The sequence below is a fragment of the Balearica regulorum genome, chromosome 7, assembly GCF_011004875.1.
Source record: "Balearica regulorum gibbericeps isolate bBalReg1 chromosome 7, bBalReg1.pri, whole genome shotgun sequence".
Taxonomy (NCBI): Eukaryota; Metazoa; Chordata; class Aves; order Gruiformes; family Gruidae; genus Balearica; species Balearica regulorum.
Window position 1 is genome coordinate 22098072 of NC_046190.1, and position 14128 is coordinate 22112199.

The following is a 14128-nucleotide window of genomic DNA, read 5'->3' on the forward strand; positions in this document are numbered from 1 at the left end:
CTTCTACACTAAATTTTTCAGGGAGATGGTTTGGCTCCAGAATCAGAGAAGCATTAAGACAATACAAATCAATTTAATACTCACACCGTAACAGTAGGTAGACTCAGTTATCAAGATTCAAGTCAATTATAGGTCAAAATTTATAGAAAGTCTTAGCATATAGAAATGGTTAATAACACCAAAATAGCTGGCTCTTTGAATAGGTACTTCTAAAAAACGGGCTCTTCTCAACTCCTAACTGTTTTCAACTTCTCAACTGTTCAGTGATTGCTATGTAAGTTTAACATCTTCATTACAAGTATGATACTGACATCTAAACTGGCACAAAAAATTTAAGACCACTAATCACAGGTGTCACTTATCCAAGATTAGGGTATTTCAAGGTAGGAACAGAATGATAAAGAAAAAAAGTTGACTTATAGTTCAAAGAAAAAAAGATTATTCCAGTCAAATGGATATCTTTACATCAAATCTGATGTCAGCATTCAATTAGAGGAAGTTTTTCCGGTGGCCTACTTGGGCATCCTGCAGTAGTTACTGCATCTTTCCATAGAGCATCAAGTTCTGGCTGTTTCAGTCATACCCCACTGGTCAAACTCAGCCTGGCAGTCCTTCTATTCCTGTTTTCTAATGTGATTGAAGCCAACAAGCTAGAGATAAAGAGGCTTCCTGGGAAGGAACATAAGACTTTGCTTTAATGGGTCACACTGCAGATCTCTGCAGCCACTACTCTCTGTCAGGGGCCAAAAGTGAATGCCTGGCGAAGGGAATAAGAGTAGAGCAAGCACATATCAGTACTTTCTCAAAAGATCTCCCAGCCTCCAACAACTTGCAGCTCAGAGACTTCCTAAGCCAGACTTAGTATCCTTCTATTTTAGCGTTAAACACCCTTGATAGGTTTTCCCTCCACAAAGTTAAACAGTATCTCTTGAACCCATATAAGCCTTTAACATCTGTAGCAATCTATGACAAGAAGTTCTGTAACCTAACTACATATTGTGTGAAAACTACCTCCCTTATTTGTTCTGAACCTGCCACCTGCTAGGCTCACTTCATGCCTCATGGTTTCTGTATTAGAAGACTAAACGTGCCAAGATTTAAATACAGATACCAAGAAATACTGTTAGTAAAGGTTCCCAGAGCACAGATTGCACAGAATATAGGCCTCATGAGATCGATCCTCTGTGCTTGCTTGCAACCTCTGTTAAGAGCCCAGGTTGAACAGAGAAAACAATTACAATGTCACCCCCAGGCCAAGAAAGATCAGGGGCCAGTGCTTTAGCTACATTGGAAACAAGAAGCCAGCCCCGATGACCACTCAGGGAGCATCTCTAAGAAACACACTGATATGCAAACGAACCTTAGTGTCCAGGTGTGAGTGAACACCAGAAAGAGGCTCTGTCTTCTCTACATAAAGGTGCAGAGCTAAAAATAGAACTGGTCAGAGAGCAGAATTTCCAATCCATGCAAAACTCTGATTTTTGACATTTGTTTTCATCTTACATTGGGATGAGGATTCAGAATCTTGAAATAGTTCAATTTGCAAACATCAGGATAAAACATTTCAATAACGTCAACATGTTCTAGATGTCAAGATATATTAAAATAATAAAAGAGTTGAAAGGAAATTAAATGAGACGAGAAAGGCAAAATGAAACAAAACAAGAAAGTTGAAACATAATACTTTGTTTCAATTTGCAATCATTTCAGAACTTTGTTTCCAAAACTCCATTGAACCTGACAAGCTTGTGCAAAACATTTCCATTTCAATGAGACAGCATTTTCCAGTGGAAAACTGTTTCTGAGAAGATTGTTTGACCAGTGCTAACCAAAGCTGCTCTATTCTATCCGTGACAACCTTTCACTAGACTTGTACTTGCATAGTCTAGAGAAGAGCTCGTCTCCGGTAGCAGTACATCCATGCAACGTGGTCAGTCATGCACGCAAATATCTCTGAGGTTTATGTGGATTGTGTGGCAAGATACATTCTGCCCTTGCCTGTAACTTCAGGTCCCAGGCTGTAGACGTGGATGAAAGCCAGTGGTATCTGAGCACACACTTGAAAAAGCAGGGGTTAGTCGCTCAAAGACAGACAAATCAGGTATTGTGGTACACTTAACCTGTGCATCTGAGAGATGTTTCCTGCACAGGTACCAGGGCACCTTTTATCCCTGTCTCAATTCAGAAAGGCCATCAAGTTTCCGCACTGTTTTGGTGAAGTGAGCATCCGCTGAAGGGAACTGCAGTTTACACAGAGCAGCGTCGAGCCTGCTGGTGATGGCAACGGCAGGGAGTCGTTAAACAGAATCCAATGTTGATGAGGAAATTACACTTGTTTCATTAGTGATCGGGGAAGGCAATAGCTCAGTTCCTCTTGGTCACAGTTGAGCTCAAAAGCTCATTATCCTGCTGCATGCATGCTTTCACTCCTCGTCAATAAACACTGTTTCCAGTGGCTGCCCTCCCTCCTCCCCAGCTCTCCGTAGCTGGGGCTCTTTCTTCTCTACTTAACCCATTCTTTAGGAACACTATAAACAGTTTAGGGGGACAACTCAGAAGAGGGTGAGAGAGAAGCTTTGAAATATCACAACTTCCCTCCATGCAGAGAACTGATGTTTATATGAGGCATTTCAAAGCAGAAATATTCATCTGGATAGGTTTTTTCCTTCTTTGGGGGGCAAACTCATTCTAGTATATCCCACAGATAAGTCACTTTGGTAGAGGTAAATCTGGACTATGCATTGCTTTTTGCCTTCGTATTCTATCCCACAGCATCCTGGTCACCTTAGCAGGTTTCACCTATTCCTTCCCAGCTAGCTGTCAGGATTTTCAGTGCAGGATGTTTCTAGACATGGAAACATACCAAGTTATTATAATTAAAACAGTATTTAGCAAGGTCTGTCACACAAAATGAGGTTTTATGCTGAAACTAAAACCTACTATGACTAAAATACCTTTGGATGGTGATTGTTTTCAATACATACATGTTTTCATACTGATTTATTTGGTTAATACCCCAAGTGTCTTTAAAGAACCTGGCTGGACATATTCTCCTCAAGTTTAAACCAGTGCAAATCCCCTGACTTCAACAGACTTCGTTTCCACCATCTGAGAATCCGTGGGTTTGGCTTTAACTCTCTGGTGAGGGGAGATTTGCAGAGATTACAGTATAATTAATTGACATTTCTTTGGTAATTGTATCACAGGCATCCAGCACATCTTGCATTGCCTTCTTTCCCTGTTCCATGGTATCTAGCAGGAACCCCAGGTGCTTTCCAAACACTTTTGTTATAACAACTCCACCCCTGCCTCAGGGCAGACTAGAAGCTAATAGTCTCACTGCTCTTTCACTGTCTTTTAAATGCATAATGCCTTTCAGATAGCGCTAATTGTCCCCAGCCTGTTAGTACTGCATTAAATTGAGGTTATGATCAGATAATGGCATGCTTTTACTTAACAGAATCATATATTTTTAAGTTTTGGGAGATTTATTTATTTTGAATGCAGTACCATGCTTCCTCAGTTACCAAATATAATTCCCTTAGCCCTGCACAGACTTCTATAAAACAAGGAGACTCATCTCCTTATGCACAATAAAACTAAATATTCAAAAAGACTCTACAACATACAAATCATAGAGTCTTATTAGATGACAAAGCTCACAAGTATTTTGATTTGGGCACATTTTACTGAATATGAAGAGAGCTGTAGCCCAGCTTGTTTTTAGATTCAGAATAGTGCTAATCATTAGAAAATTATTTTCTGGAACTGGAATACAGCAAGATTTCTCTGTAACTCTCTAAGCATAAAGGTGAGGTTCATCATATATGAATCGCTTTTCTAATACCATCATATAGAGAAAGAATATGTTTTCCATTTCATTTTATATTTAAACCACTTTACACTCAGAACATTTCCAATAACAAATGATACTTTTCTCCACAAACACGTCATCACCCTCAGTACCCTACAAACAAAACTTAGCAATACATATTTTCATCAACAGCGCCACTGGTTCCAATAAGTTTACTGTGAGCTTGTACTGTCAGGCTCCCATGCCTGCTGTCTTGACACAACCGGAGAACCTTAGATCCTATTTAAAAGAAAGCTGATAGTTGCAGAAAAAGCTTGCATATGCATTCCTACTGCAACCTGAGAATCAGAAGTCAGAAGGCAATGAAAAATAAACCAGTTTATTTATATGTATTATTGAATTTCATTATTTTAAACTAATTTCTTGATTCTGAAGAGGTCAATGTTACAATTTTTGATTGTATGGGTAAGCAACATTGCACTGAACAAACACTACAGTGTCCTGAAGGGCACAGTCCCAGTTGGGCAAGCAAGCTAGACACACTAGTTTTCCTGCTGGCATACAGACTCAACATGAACACTGGCTTGATGGAATAGCAGACATAAATTTTCATTCTTAACTGTTTTTCACACCTTCCTTGCTTTCTTCCAGGGAGCGAGTTCTCAGGGAACCCCTACAGCCACCCTCAGTACACAACCTACAACGAGGCCTGGCGGTTCAGCAACCCTGCATTACTAAGTGAGTACCTCTTTCCCACAGCACACCCCCAGCCTCGCGCTCCTTCTGTTTGTCTCTTTGTTTTCTTTCTTTTTTTTTTTTTTGTTTTGTTTTGTTTCTGAAGAGGGCTTTCAAGTATTTGGCCAGATAAGAGGCTCTTTTCCTCACTTTCCAGTCCAGTGTCTAGATAGGTATATACCTCATGTGTTCTGTATCTGTTCTGAAGCCTCTTCCATGAGACAATTCTAAATTCCATTTCAGCTCTGGCTTCTCCTTGGGCTGCATCCACAGTTTATTCCAGATTAGATCAGAAGTTAAATTCAGGTTCTGCTGCTCTCTGAGGCCGCAATTAACATCCATTCAAGGTCTGATTAAAAAATTCCAGATGAGGTTTCACTCCTCTCCCAAGCTAAACACAGAGTCAGTTCCTGGGGATCTGGAAGTCCCACAGAAGTTCTTCCTATCAGACCAGTTGGAACAGTGTCCAGAGTGGGAGACAGGCTGCATTACTAGGTTTATAATAGACAGTAGAGTTTTCTTGCAGGAATATATTAATGTCCAGTGACTCTAGTATGCCCAGAAATAGCCAGGTTTTTTTCAGAGGGAGAAAAAACCTCCTATAAGACCATCTCTTCTACTACAACATTTCTTTGCAAGGGAATAGGAAGAGATTTATTATATGTAAAATAAATCAGCTGTGATTATTACCTACGTATTTATTGAGGTTTAACAACTGGATAATAGATGCACATTTTATTCCAGTGTTGTTAAACCTCAGTAAATGTGATCTTAATAATCAATCACTATTTAACACACATTCAATAACCATCTAGAGAGCTTTCATGCCAAATGTGACCAAAATCCCAAGCAATAAAACATGGTAATTTTGTTTCATTTCTCCCCTCCTGGTTTTAAAAGTGACCCACTATACTTTGTCAGGTATGCTCAGAACATCCGACCCCAACACTTTCCTCGTGGCCATGGATCAGGTGTGGCGTATTTGTGCTGCAGTGCTCATGGGCTTCCCTCTTGGCAACGTACTGATGGTCAGAAGGGGCAAAAGGATCTCCTTCCCATAGAAGGGTTCAGAGCCAGAGGCCACAGTACCATCTCTCCACTGAAAGGCGGCCCTCGGCTGGCTTCCACTGATTGCCTTTCCCTAATTAAAAGCTGAGTCCCCAAGTTTGTTCTTTTGGTTCCTTTTCTTTCTTCCTTTCCTTTTCAGTTCTCCTTTGTTTCTTTCCCTTTTTTCTTTTGATTGTTGGTTTGTTTTTTTTTTGTTGTTGTTGTTTTTTTTGTTTTTTTTTTTTTTTTTTTTTACTGTTTGTCCTTTCAACCAGTCCATTCTTCTCCTGTGTTAACTTTCAGGTTCCCCTTATTATTATAGTGCCACATCCCGGGGCTCCGCACCTCCCACTGCTGCCGCTGCCTATGACCGCCACTAGTTACCATGGAAACCACATGAAACTGCAGGGCGACAGCTTAGGCCTCCACATTGTACCTGTCTGATCACCTCCCTCCATCCCTGGGAAGGGTGAAGAGACCTTCTCCATTCCTCCCCACAGTCCAGTTCCTTCCTCTTCGCCACGAAGGCGCCGGACCAAGCGCTCACCACACGAGACTGAGACCCCCCTGCCCTCCCCCTGTCCTCCACTCCGACCGCTCCCCCCACACTGGGAAGAGCCTGCGGCCAAATGGCTTCTCCTGCGGGAGCCCTCCACCGCACCTGGGCAAAGCTCAACCATGTGAAGTCCCCTTGGCTTCCAGGACTTCAGGGGGACTGGGAAGCAATGCAGCTGGCAACCATTGCCTTACAGGACCCCCTTCTTCTGGGAGCGGTAGGGGCCAGGGGAAGCAGGGGAGAACACCGCTCATGAAACACTCTTCCCCAAAGATACGCTCTTCTGTGGTGGACTCTTCAACATATCTAACCTGTGATGCTCACCCTGTTTCCGAGGACAGAGTGAACAGTGCGGCTAGAGCCGAGATGGTGGTACAGAGACCTGGCCCATCTGGCAATGAAGAAAAGGACCAAGTAACTATCTCCACCCCATGAGGGGTTCTCTGTGCACCTCATCCCCACTCTCCAGCGTGGCTTCCCCCACAGTTGGCTGCACCTCATGCGTGGTGACTTTGCAGGCCAGAGCTGGGAGAAACCTCACACATACACCCACAATTTCTGTGACACACAATCAGCTCAGACAGGAGGATGGAGCAACATTTACAAACCAACCGACGAAATGAAGAAATATATAAATAGATATATAAATATAACTGTGTTTTTATGCTTTGTCATGAAGGTCTGTAAAAAGGAAAAAAAAAGAACAAATCCCCAATTTTCTAAAAAACCCAAGCAAACAAAAACAACAAAAAAACCAAAATAATAATTAAAAAACCCTACAAAAATAAAACTCCAAGTCCCATCCCTCCCCGCCACCTGAATGGCAGAGTTCCTCTGACGTTTGATGCTCCTCTTTCACTCTAGGGTTTTGTTTCCTTTCTGTTTTGCACTACAATGGGATGGTGGTATTGGAGAGGATTGGATGCCAGCTCCACCCCCGTCGCCTCCTCCTCCTCCCCCTTTCCCAAATCCTGTCTCTGGGGAGCAGTGTGGACAAGTCACATCTGACAAAGTTACCAAACACATCAGTCGACAAAAAAGCACTCTGAGTCAACAAATGTTTTCCATGTCACTGGTTGGCAAACAAAGAAAACAAGCCCAGCTGCGCTCTAACTGCGCTGTGTGGTGGAAAGGAAAGTGTGGGGCTTCACGTGGGCCCATCTGATTGCCCTCTGGACAGCTGAGACTGAGATGGACAAATTCAGGATTGGCTGGGATTATTGCTTGGTTCCCTAGCCCTTAGCCGCCGCTCCTTTTACCTTAACCCCTGTACCCGTGACAACTTCAGTTCACCCACATCCCAACTTTCACAATTTTAGATATGCCCAACACCCATTCTCCAGATCCCCGCAGCCGGTGACAACAGCCTCATTATCTGTGCCCAACACCTAATTTCCTAACCACTATAGCCTTGCTATATGGGCCCCCTTCGATTCCCAGTCCATCTGCTCATACACCTACTAATTTATAGGCCTCCATTCAAATCCATATGCCTACATCCTACCAGCCAGTCCCAACAACAGCCCCATCTTTTCATCTTCAATCCTATATTGTGCACCCTAATATTTACCCCTTACCCCAAATGCTCACCTGATGATTCTCTAGGGCTTCTCTGCTCTTTTTGGTTCCCAAGTGACTGGCAAACACTGTTCTGCAAAAGGCTAACTGTCAATAGAAATGCTTATTACTCCTGTATCGTCAGCAAACTCATAAACTGTTCCTTGCACTGACACTTCCTCAAAAAATACTCAAAGAAAACATGAAGGCAGCTATAGCCTGTTCCCAGGGCATCAAGTCTGCCAAAGTAGATCCTTGTTGTTTTAGAGAGGTTTCAGATAAAACTTGTGGGCTACTGTCCATGGACAAAGACAGGATTGAGAATCAAACCCCCAAAGGGCATAAAAGTGAACAGCGGAGTAATCTGTACAGCCTCAGAGGAGATGTGGTTGCAAACTCGGTATTCTGTCTCCAAGTTTAACTTGTATGTATGAAATCCATCATCAGTAAACAGCTGTGTTGATCCCAAAGGCCCCTCTCACCTAACACTTTTAGCCCTTGCATGGCTCTAGCTGATTACAGGTCTGTGTCTTCTTTAACGGGATGCCCAAATGTTAAGGGTATTTGGGGGGGGGGGGGGGGAATGTTTACATAGAAGATATAGAGCTAAAATCTGTTCCTGTACAGAATAAAATCAAAGAGGTTAATCCTGATCTATTAAAAGTGTTATTCCACGTCTTACCTCTGAGTAACCTGCTGCAAATAGCAGAGTTGTTACACTGTCACCGAGACCAGAATTTGGCCCATTATCTCATCTTATTCTAGATGAGAAGAAAATTCTGAGTAATTTCTAAAAATTTACTTTCACCGCTCCTTCTGTTTTCCTCCACAGACACCAGATAGATGCTAGACCCTGTTAGTAAAGTCTCCCTTTCAGTGCCTCAGTACAGCCTTTGCTCTCCTTGTACACCACCCATTTTCACTCAGCAGGTGGTCAGGGCAGAGGCAGTAAATCCCAGGACCAGCAAGGAGAACCTCGTGAGGAGGCTAGAGAAAAGGAGACTGTCACACCTCACACTTGGCAACCTGCAGCCCAGGGGCCACCTCAAGAGAAGCTAGCAGCTCAGAAATGCTTATTTTTATAATGGTGTTTCGCTAAACTTGAGACATGAGCTAGGGTATGAAAGCAGGATTTGGTTGGCTCACTCATGGCTGGCTTGATTTGACCTTCAGAGGGCCAAATCCATTGTTGATGTAACTCCACTGATGAAAGAGGATTTCCACCAGGCATTGAATTGGTCTGGAAAGCTCCTAAGTATGGCATGTAGTTTGACCAGGAAAATTAAAAGGAAAGCAGAATTATGCAAAGGACTGGGCAGTCTAATCCTCTTCCACCACCATCTGTAGACCCCCATGCGAATGTACTGAATTACATTTGCCAAAGAGTTTCTTGTGTTGGTTGTTTTGATTTACAGTCGGTGGATGCATTGTAAAGCAGTATTATAGCTAAAGTCTAGTAGCTGACATGGGGATTTATGTGGTGATATTATGCAGAAGAAAACCATCAATATTCATATAGATTCCATTAGACTGGACTATGCAGGAAACGCAAAAATTCTACCAATTATTTAATATTATGTTATTTGCAAAAACAATTGCTGCTTTGTAGGAAGATGATGTGTGTAATGTGAAGGCAATTCCTCTTGTATATAAGTCCATCTTCATCTTCATCATAGTAGTTATTAAAACAGCTTCGTCTCATCCTGTAGATAAGGAACACGCTGTCTGTACTGTGCAAGTCTCGTTGTGCTCACTGAAAACAAAACGATGTGTTCAATAAAGCACAGCACAAATCCAGAACCTGAGGGAACAGCCAAACCTTGGAAGGACCCCTTCCCCAAGAGGCCAATAGTTGCTTTGTGGATATTTTTTTTTCAGTTTTCTTTAAAAGGTTTTACAGGAAAAAATGAAAAAGAATTGGAGAAAGAAGTCTCTATGCAAAATCTAGTGAAGTCTATGACTCATATCTCTCTCATTCTGCTGTCTCTTCCCTTTCTCCCATTTCTTTCTCACACCCTCTTTCCATTCCATTTCTGTCTCTCGCTTTTATTATTCTTCATTCCCAATGCATTTTTCTATCCAGAGAGTGAACAACATTACTGATATGAGAGCAGGTACCTGGGAACTCAAACTCCCCAGTTCTCCCAAAGGCTCTAGAGAACCTTTGTCAAGTCCAATTTCCCCCCATGCCTCAATTCCAATCTTCTGTAAAATGGGGATAACAATAATTCCTAGTTCACAGGAGGATTGCGCAGCTGAATTAATTAGCACCGGCTCAGTGCTTTGAGATCCTGGAAAGAAAATTCTATCAAAGTGTTAAGTATTATTCTGAATAATAATGAATGTTTCCATTACATTTCTCTCTTTTCCTTTTTCTCACAAATCATTCTTCATTTCTTTATTCTTCTTCCTTAGCTCTCCCTTCACTTTCTTCTCCTATCATTCTTAGTTCAGCTGCTACATTTGCTTTATGTAACGGACCAAGCAGAAAGCTCCCACGTCCTTTTGGCCCAATGGGATGTGGGGCAAGAAGGGAGGAAGGTTTGTGCTGGGTGGATGCATTAAAGCTGACACCCTTGCGACCTGTAAATCTGTTGGGGAGGGTTGGTGGCAATGAGCCCCTGCTGTGGAAACAGGGAGAAGTCTGCATGCTTTCTGACCCATCGGAAGTGATGATTCAAATTCGGAGTAAGACTTCAGAATTAATCACAACACGAATGTAAGGATGTTAAACAACGAAAGAAAAACAACCCCCCTGCACCTCTTTCTCCTCTTGAGTATATAATTATATATGCACATATACATTTTCCTAAAGGAATTTTTGGTTTGCTGAACTGTTGGAACACCTCCCCACCCCCACCCCCCCCGCCCTTTTGTCCCTAAGGAAAAGCACCCCTCTGGGAAAAGAAATAAGAATCATAGCTGTCCCCTTTGGCACTGACAGAATAAGGGCTTCTGAGGGACACCACAAACACCACAGTGTGCTCCTTGGCTGGGCCCAGGATGGTGGCAAACTTGCAAAGCAGGAAGGAGGGACCAAACAATGACAATTACAGAACTGATGACAAATCCAACTGTAAGCAGCTCTGCTGATGCTCTCCAGGCTAAGCTAGGCCTGAGACTGTGGAGGGGAGGGGGCTAGTGCCAGGTGCAGGGTCATATCCATTCTAGGCTGCTGCAGCCACTCTTGGCTTTTCCTCATCGCTTCAGTTCTGTTTGATTCTTTTCTTTTCTCTTTTTGTGCACATGAAAAATAAAACCAATTTTTTTTTCTATGTCATTTTTGTGGCTTCTGGCTTGTTTCTCTTTCCCTCTCCTTCTCCCTCTCACTCTCTCCCTCAGCACTTCTCTCTCCAGTGGATTCCCCTTGAGGTCTCCAGGATGTTACATTTCTTGCATCTAGCATCCTTCCGGCACCATGTAAACAACACTATGATTGCTAACAACCACCACGCCGTGTGATGGAAGGCACCGCACATGCTTGCAACACCCTACAGTGCAATCCAGCTTCTGAGTCCCCACCAGCCACCACCCTGCTCCTATTTGTTGCTGGCAGGACTCCCTCTTCTATTGATCTCACTCAATTGACTCCCAATGATCCATAACACATCAGGTGTCCCCAGGTAGTTCAGATAATCAAAACACTGTTGGGTAGCTGCAACATCAGAGAGACACGGGGTAACCCAGAATCCCCTTCCCCTCTATGCCTGTTTCCTCATAGCCTTATCTGGGGAAGATTTTAAGCTTCCAGAATCAGCTCTGATGCTCCGTCAGAGTGCTGGGGGGGCTGTGTGCGAGGTCCCAGTAAAGGGAGGGTGGCTGACAGCTCTCAGGTCTTACCCCCCCCTTCTCTGCTACCCTGGTTTTAGTTTCACGAGAGGAATTCTGTTAGCCTAATGTTTTATTATAGCTTGCTCTCTCTTAATCTCTATCTGTCTTGGTCAACCAGGGGGCAAAACCAAATGCAAAGTCATTAATAACCCATTCTCCAAGTTATTCATTGTCCGCCTAACAAAGAGCTAGGCATTATATTAAGGTATGCTATAAACATACCAAATACTGAGGTATTCACTCAATTTTTCCTCAGTCAAGCATTTAATTCTCCAGGAAGTCAGATGCAGTTTAAGGTCACAGAGGCGGAGTAAAAATGTAGCAAGGAGTCAGGCTAGGCAAAATCAATTTTACTTCTACAATTCTTAGTCATTTAAAAATATTTTCACAACAACTCATGAAAGCCAGTGGGCCACATTTTCTGCTGGTGTACGTGTATCTTAAGGAAAGCCTGTGCAGAAGTGCTGTCATAAAATCAAATGCTTTCATGAAGCTTTTGTTCGTCAGAGAGTTAAAACATTTCCTTTTGTTTCAGTTTACATTTTTCCCTTGCAGTATTAATAGAATAGGCTGAAAATCCTCCAAGAGGGCATTTTCCATAAGTGAAAGTCAATTTGTTGAAATCCAAACAGTCTGTAAAAGCAATTCAATTTTCACAACACTGCAGTAAAACTGCCTGGCAACTATTTTGCAGTTGGAGACTCTGGGTTTCCAGGGTCCACTGCCTGCGAGACAGACAGGCCTGGGATGTGACACAGGGATGGGCTTGTGCTCAAAATCGGAGCAAAATCGGATTTCAAAATTCTGGAATATTTTATGCATCAGAATTATCTTTCTCTACTGAAGGTTAGGCGATAAGAATCAAACTGTAGATTAATAGATGAGATCCTGGGTGTTAAACTGACCAGAATGAAAGGAAATTACTAATGTACATTCGCTGTCAGAGGTGAGAGACGGGCTAAGAATCAACAGACAGATGCGCCTGAAGAAAGCAGAATGGATTTTCAAAATTCATCCTGGTAAAATAACCTTAGAAGAAAGATTTAGTAGCTAGCATTATCATCTCATTTGTACCGCACTTAGTACAGCCCAGAGAACTGCACCCTGACATTCCTGCATAAGTCTCCATAACCAATAGTTGAACTATAGCAAAACTTTTGCAATTTCCAAGAACTTATATATCTTGCAAAAAGAAATGCTTGCATGAAAGAGCTATTTCTACCATTCCAACTAGTATTATGTTCCTTTAAGAATCCTGCATAATCAATGGAAGTTCTCAGTGTGAAAATGTTGTGTGATAAAACTAAAAAGAGCATCACAGTCTGTCTCCTAATGAGGAAAATGATATTGTAAGAGATTATGCAACACTAAGTAAAGAAATCCTCTTTATAATTACTCTGACAAGAAAAATAAAGAAAGCTTTGAACATTCTGAGATGATGACAACCTTCTTTAAAAATAAAGATGTTCTTTAATGAGGTGTAGGCAAGGAAAGATAATACATGTCTGAAGGTATTAATTGAGGTAGTGGATGAATTTACCGGACACACAATCAGTACTGAAAAACTGTAAGGAGCTGGGGAATGGCTAAAATGGAAGAACAGAAAACACAGCACCAATGCTTTAAAGGAAAAAAAATTGATTCTGAAAACTATCATCTGGTAAATCTACACAATGATGTTTGTAACCAAAGGAAAATACTTCAAAATATTAAGGGAAGGATCAACTCACTGAACAAGTAGCAGTTAATGAAGAAACGCATAGTAAACAATCCATACATAAATTCTTGTCTGCTTTAGACAAAAAAAAAAAAAAAAGCTGGGAATATCCTCAGGACAGATATTTATGTGATTCAGGAACTGTCTGCAGTGAAGCACAGGAAGTTTGTTAGAGCCTGTATTGCCAGCCCCTTGTGCTTGAAAATCATGAACCAAGTACACACAAAAATCACAAGATTGACTAGAAAACATGTAATTAGTATATAACAGCAGCTACCATTTTGTATATATGTATATTTATATACATGTATATAAAATAAAAAGAACTTTTATTTGACTTCTAATTCTAATGTTCTCAAGGCGTCTATAGCTACGTTATTAATTGTGCCTCTTCCACTGTGAGAGTCAGAAATTCACCTAGTTCAGTGAAAAGTGAGCATCTCACTGCATTGCAGGCACCCTGTAGTCTAGTGCTTTAGGAAGCAGCTCAAATGTCACAAGACCTGGAAATGGCCCTGTAACTCCTGGCAAGGCTAACAGAGCTGGTCTGATACCAAAGCTTGTCAAAGACTTGGGTTATTTTCCTGCCTTCTGCTGTGTGACATTTTGGTGGAAGCTGCCCATCCAAAGCATGTTTGATCATTTCAGGTTCAAAACTCTACCTGCAAATTCATTCCATAGCAGCTGCTCGGAGAGGACCTTTTTCCACTGTTCCTTATCCCCCCTAGCAGGAGAACCCCTGTTGTCAACCCCGGCTGCTTCTTGCAGCCCCTGCCTCCTGACACCTCTTCCACCCTTTCCTTCAAGATCTACTTCAGTGCCTTGCCAGTTCTCCTGCCCCAGGCACGTTGCTGCTCGGCATCACCCCTCA

General features: G+C 42.2%; 1 protein-coding gene across 19 annotated transcripts in view; it reads left to right on the top strand.

Annotated features, from left to right (window-relative positions):
• The window catches only part of PAX2 (paired box 2), a 97926-nt gene extending 91066 nt beyond the window's left edge, over window positions 1-6860 (top strand). For 11 of the 19 annotated variants that reach the window (XM_075758454.1, XM_075758455.1, XM_075758462.1 and 8 more), the window contains 2 exons: window positions 4466-4552; window positions 5919-6860. In XM_075758454.1, coding sequence (XP_075614569.1) covers window positions 4466-4552; window positions 5919-6040 — 209 coding nt within the window. In that variant the 3' untranslated portion in view covers window positions 6041-6860. Of the gene's footprint in view, window positions 1-4465; window positions 4553-5899 lie in introns of all 19 variants that reach the window. The other 8 variants (XM_075758469.1, XM_075758456.1, XM_075758470.1 and 5 more) reach the window with 1 other exon arrangement.
• The last annotated feature ends 7268 nt before the right edge of the window (window positions 6861-14128 follow it).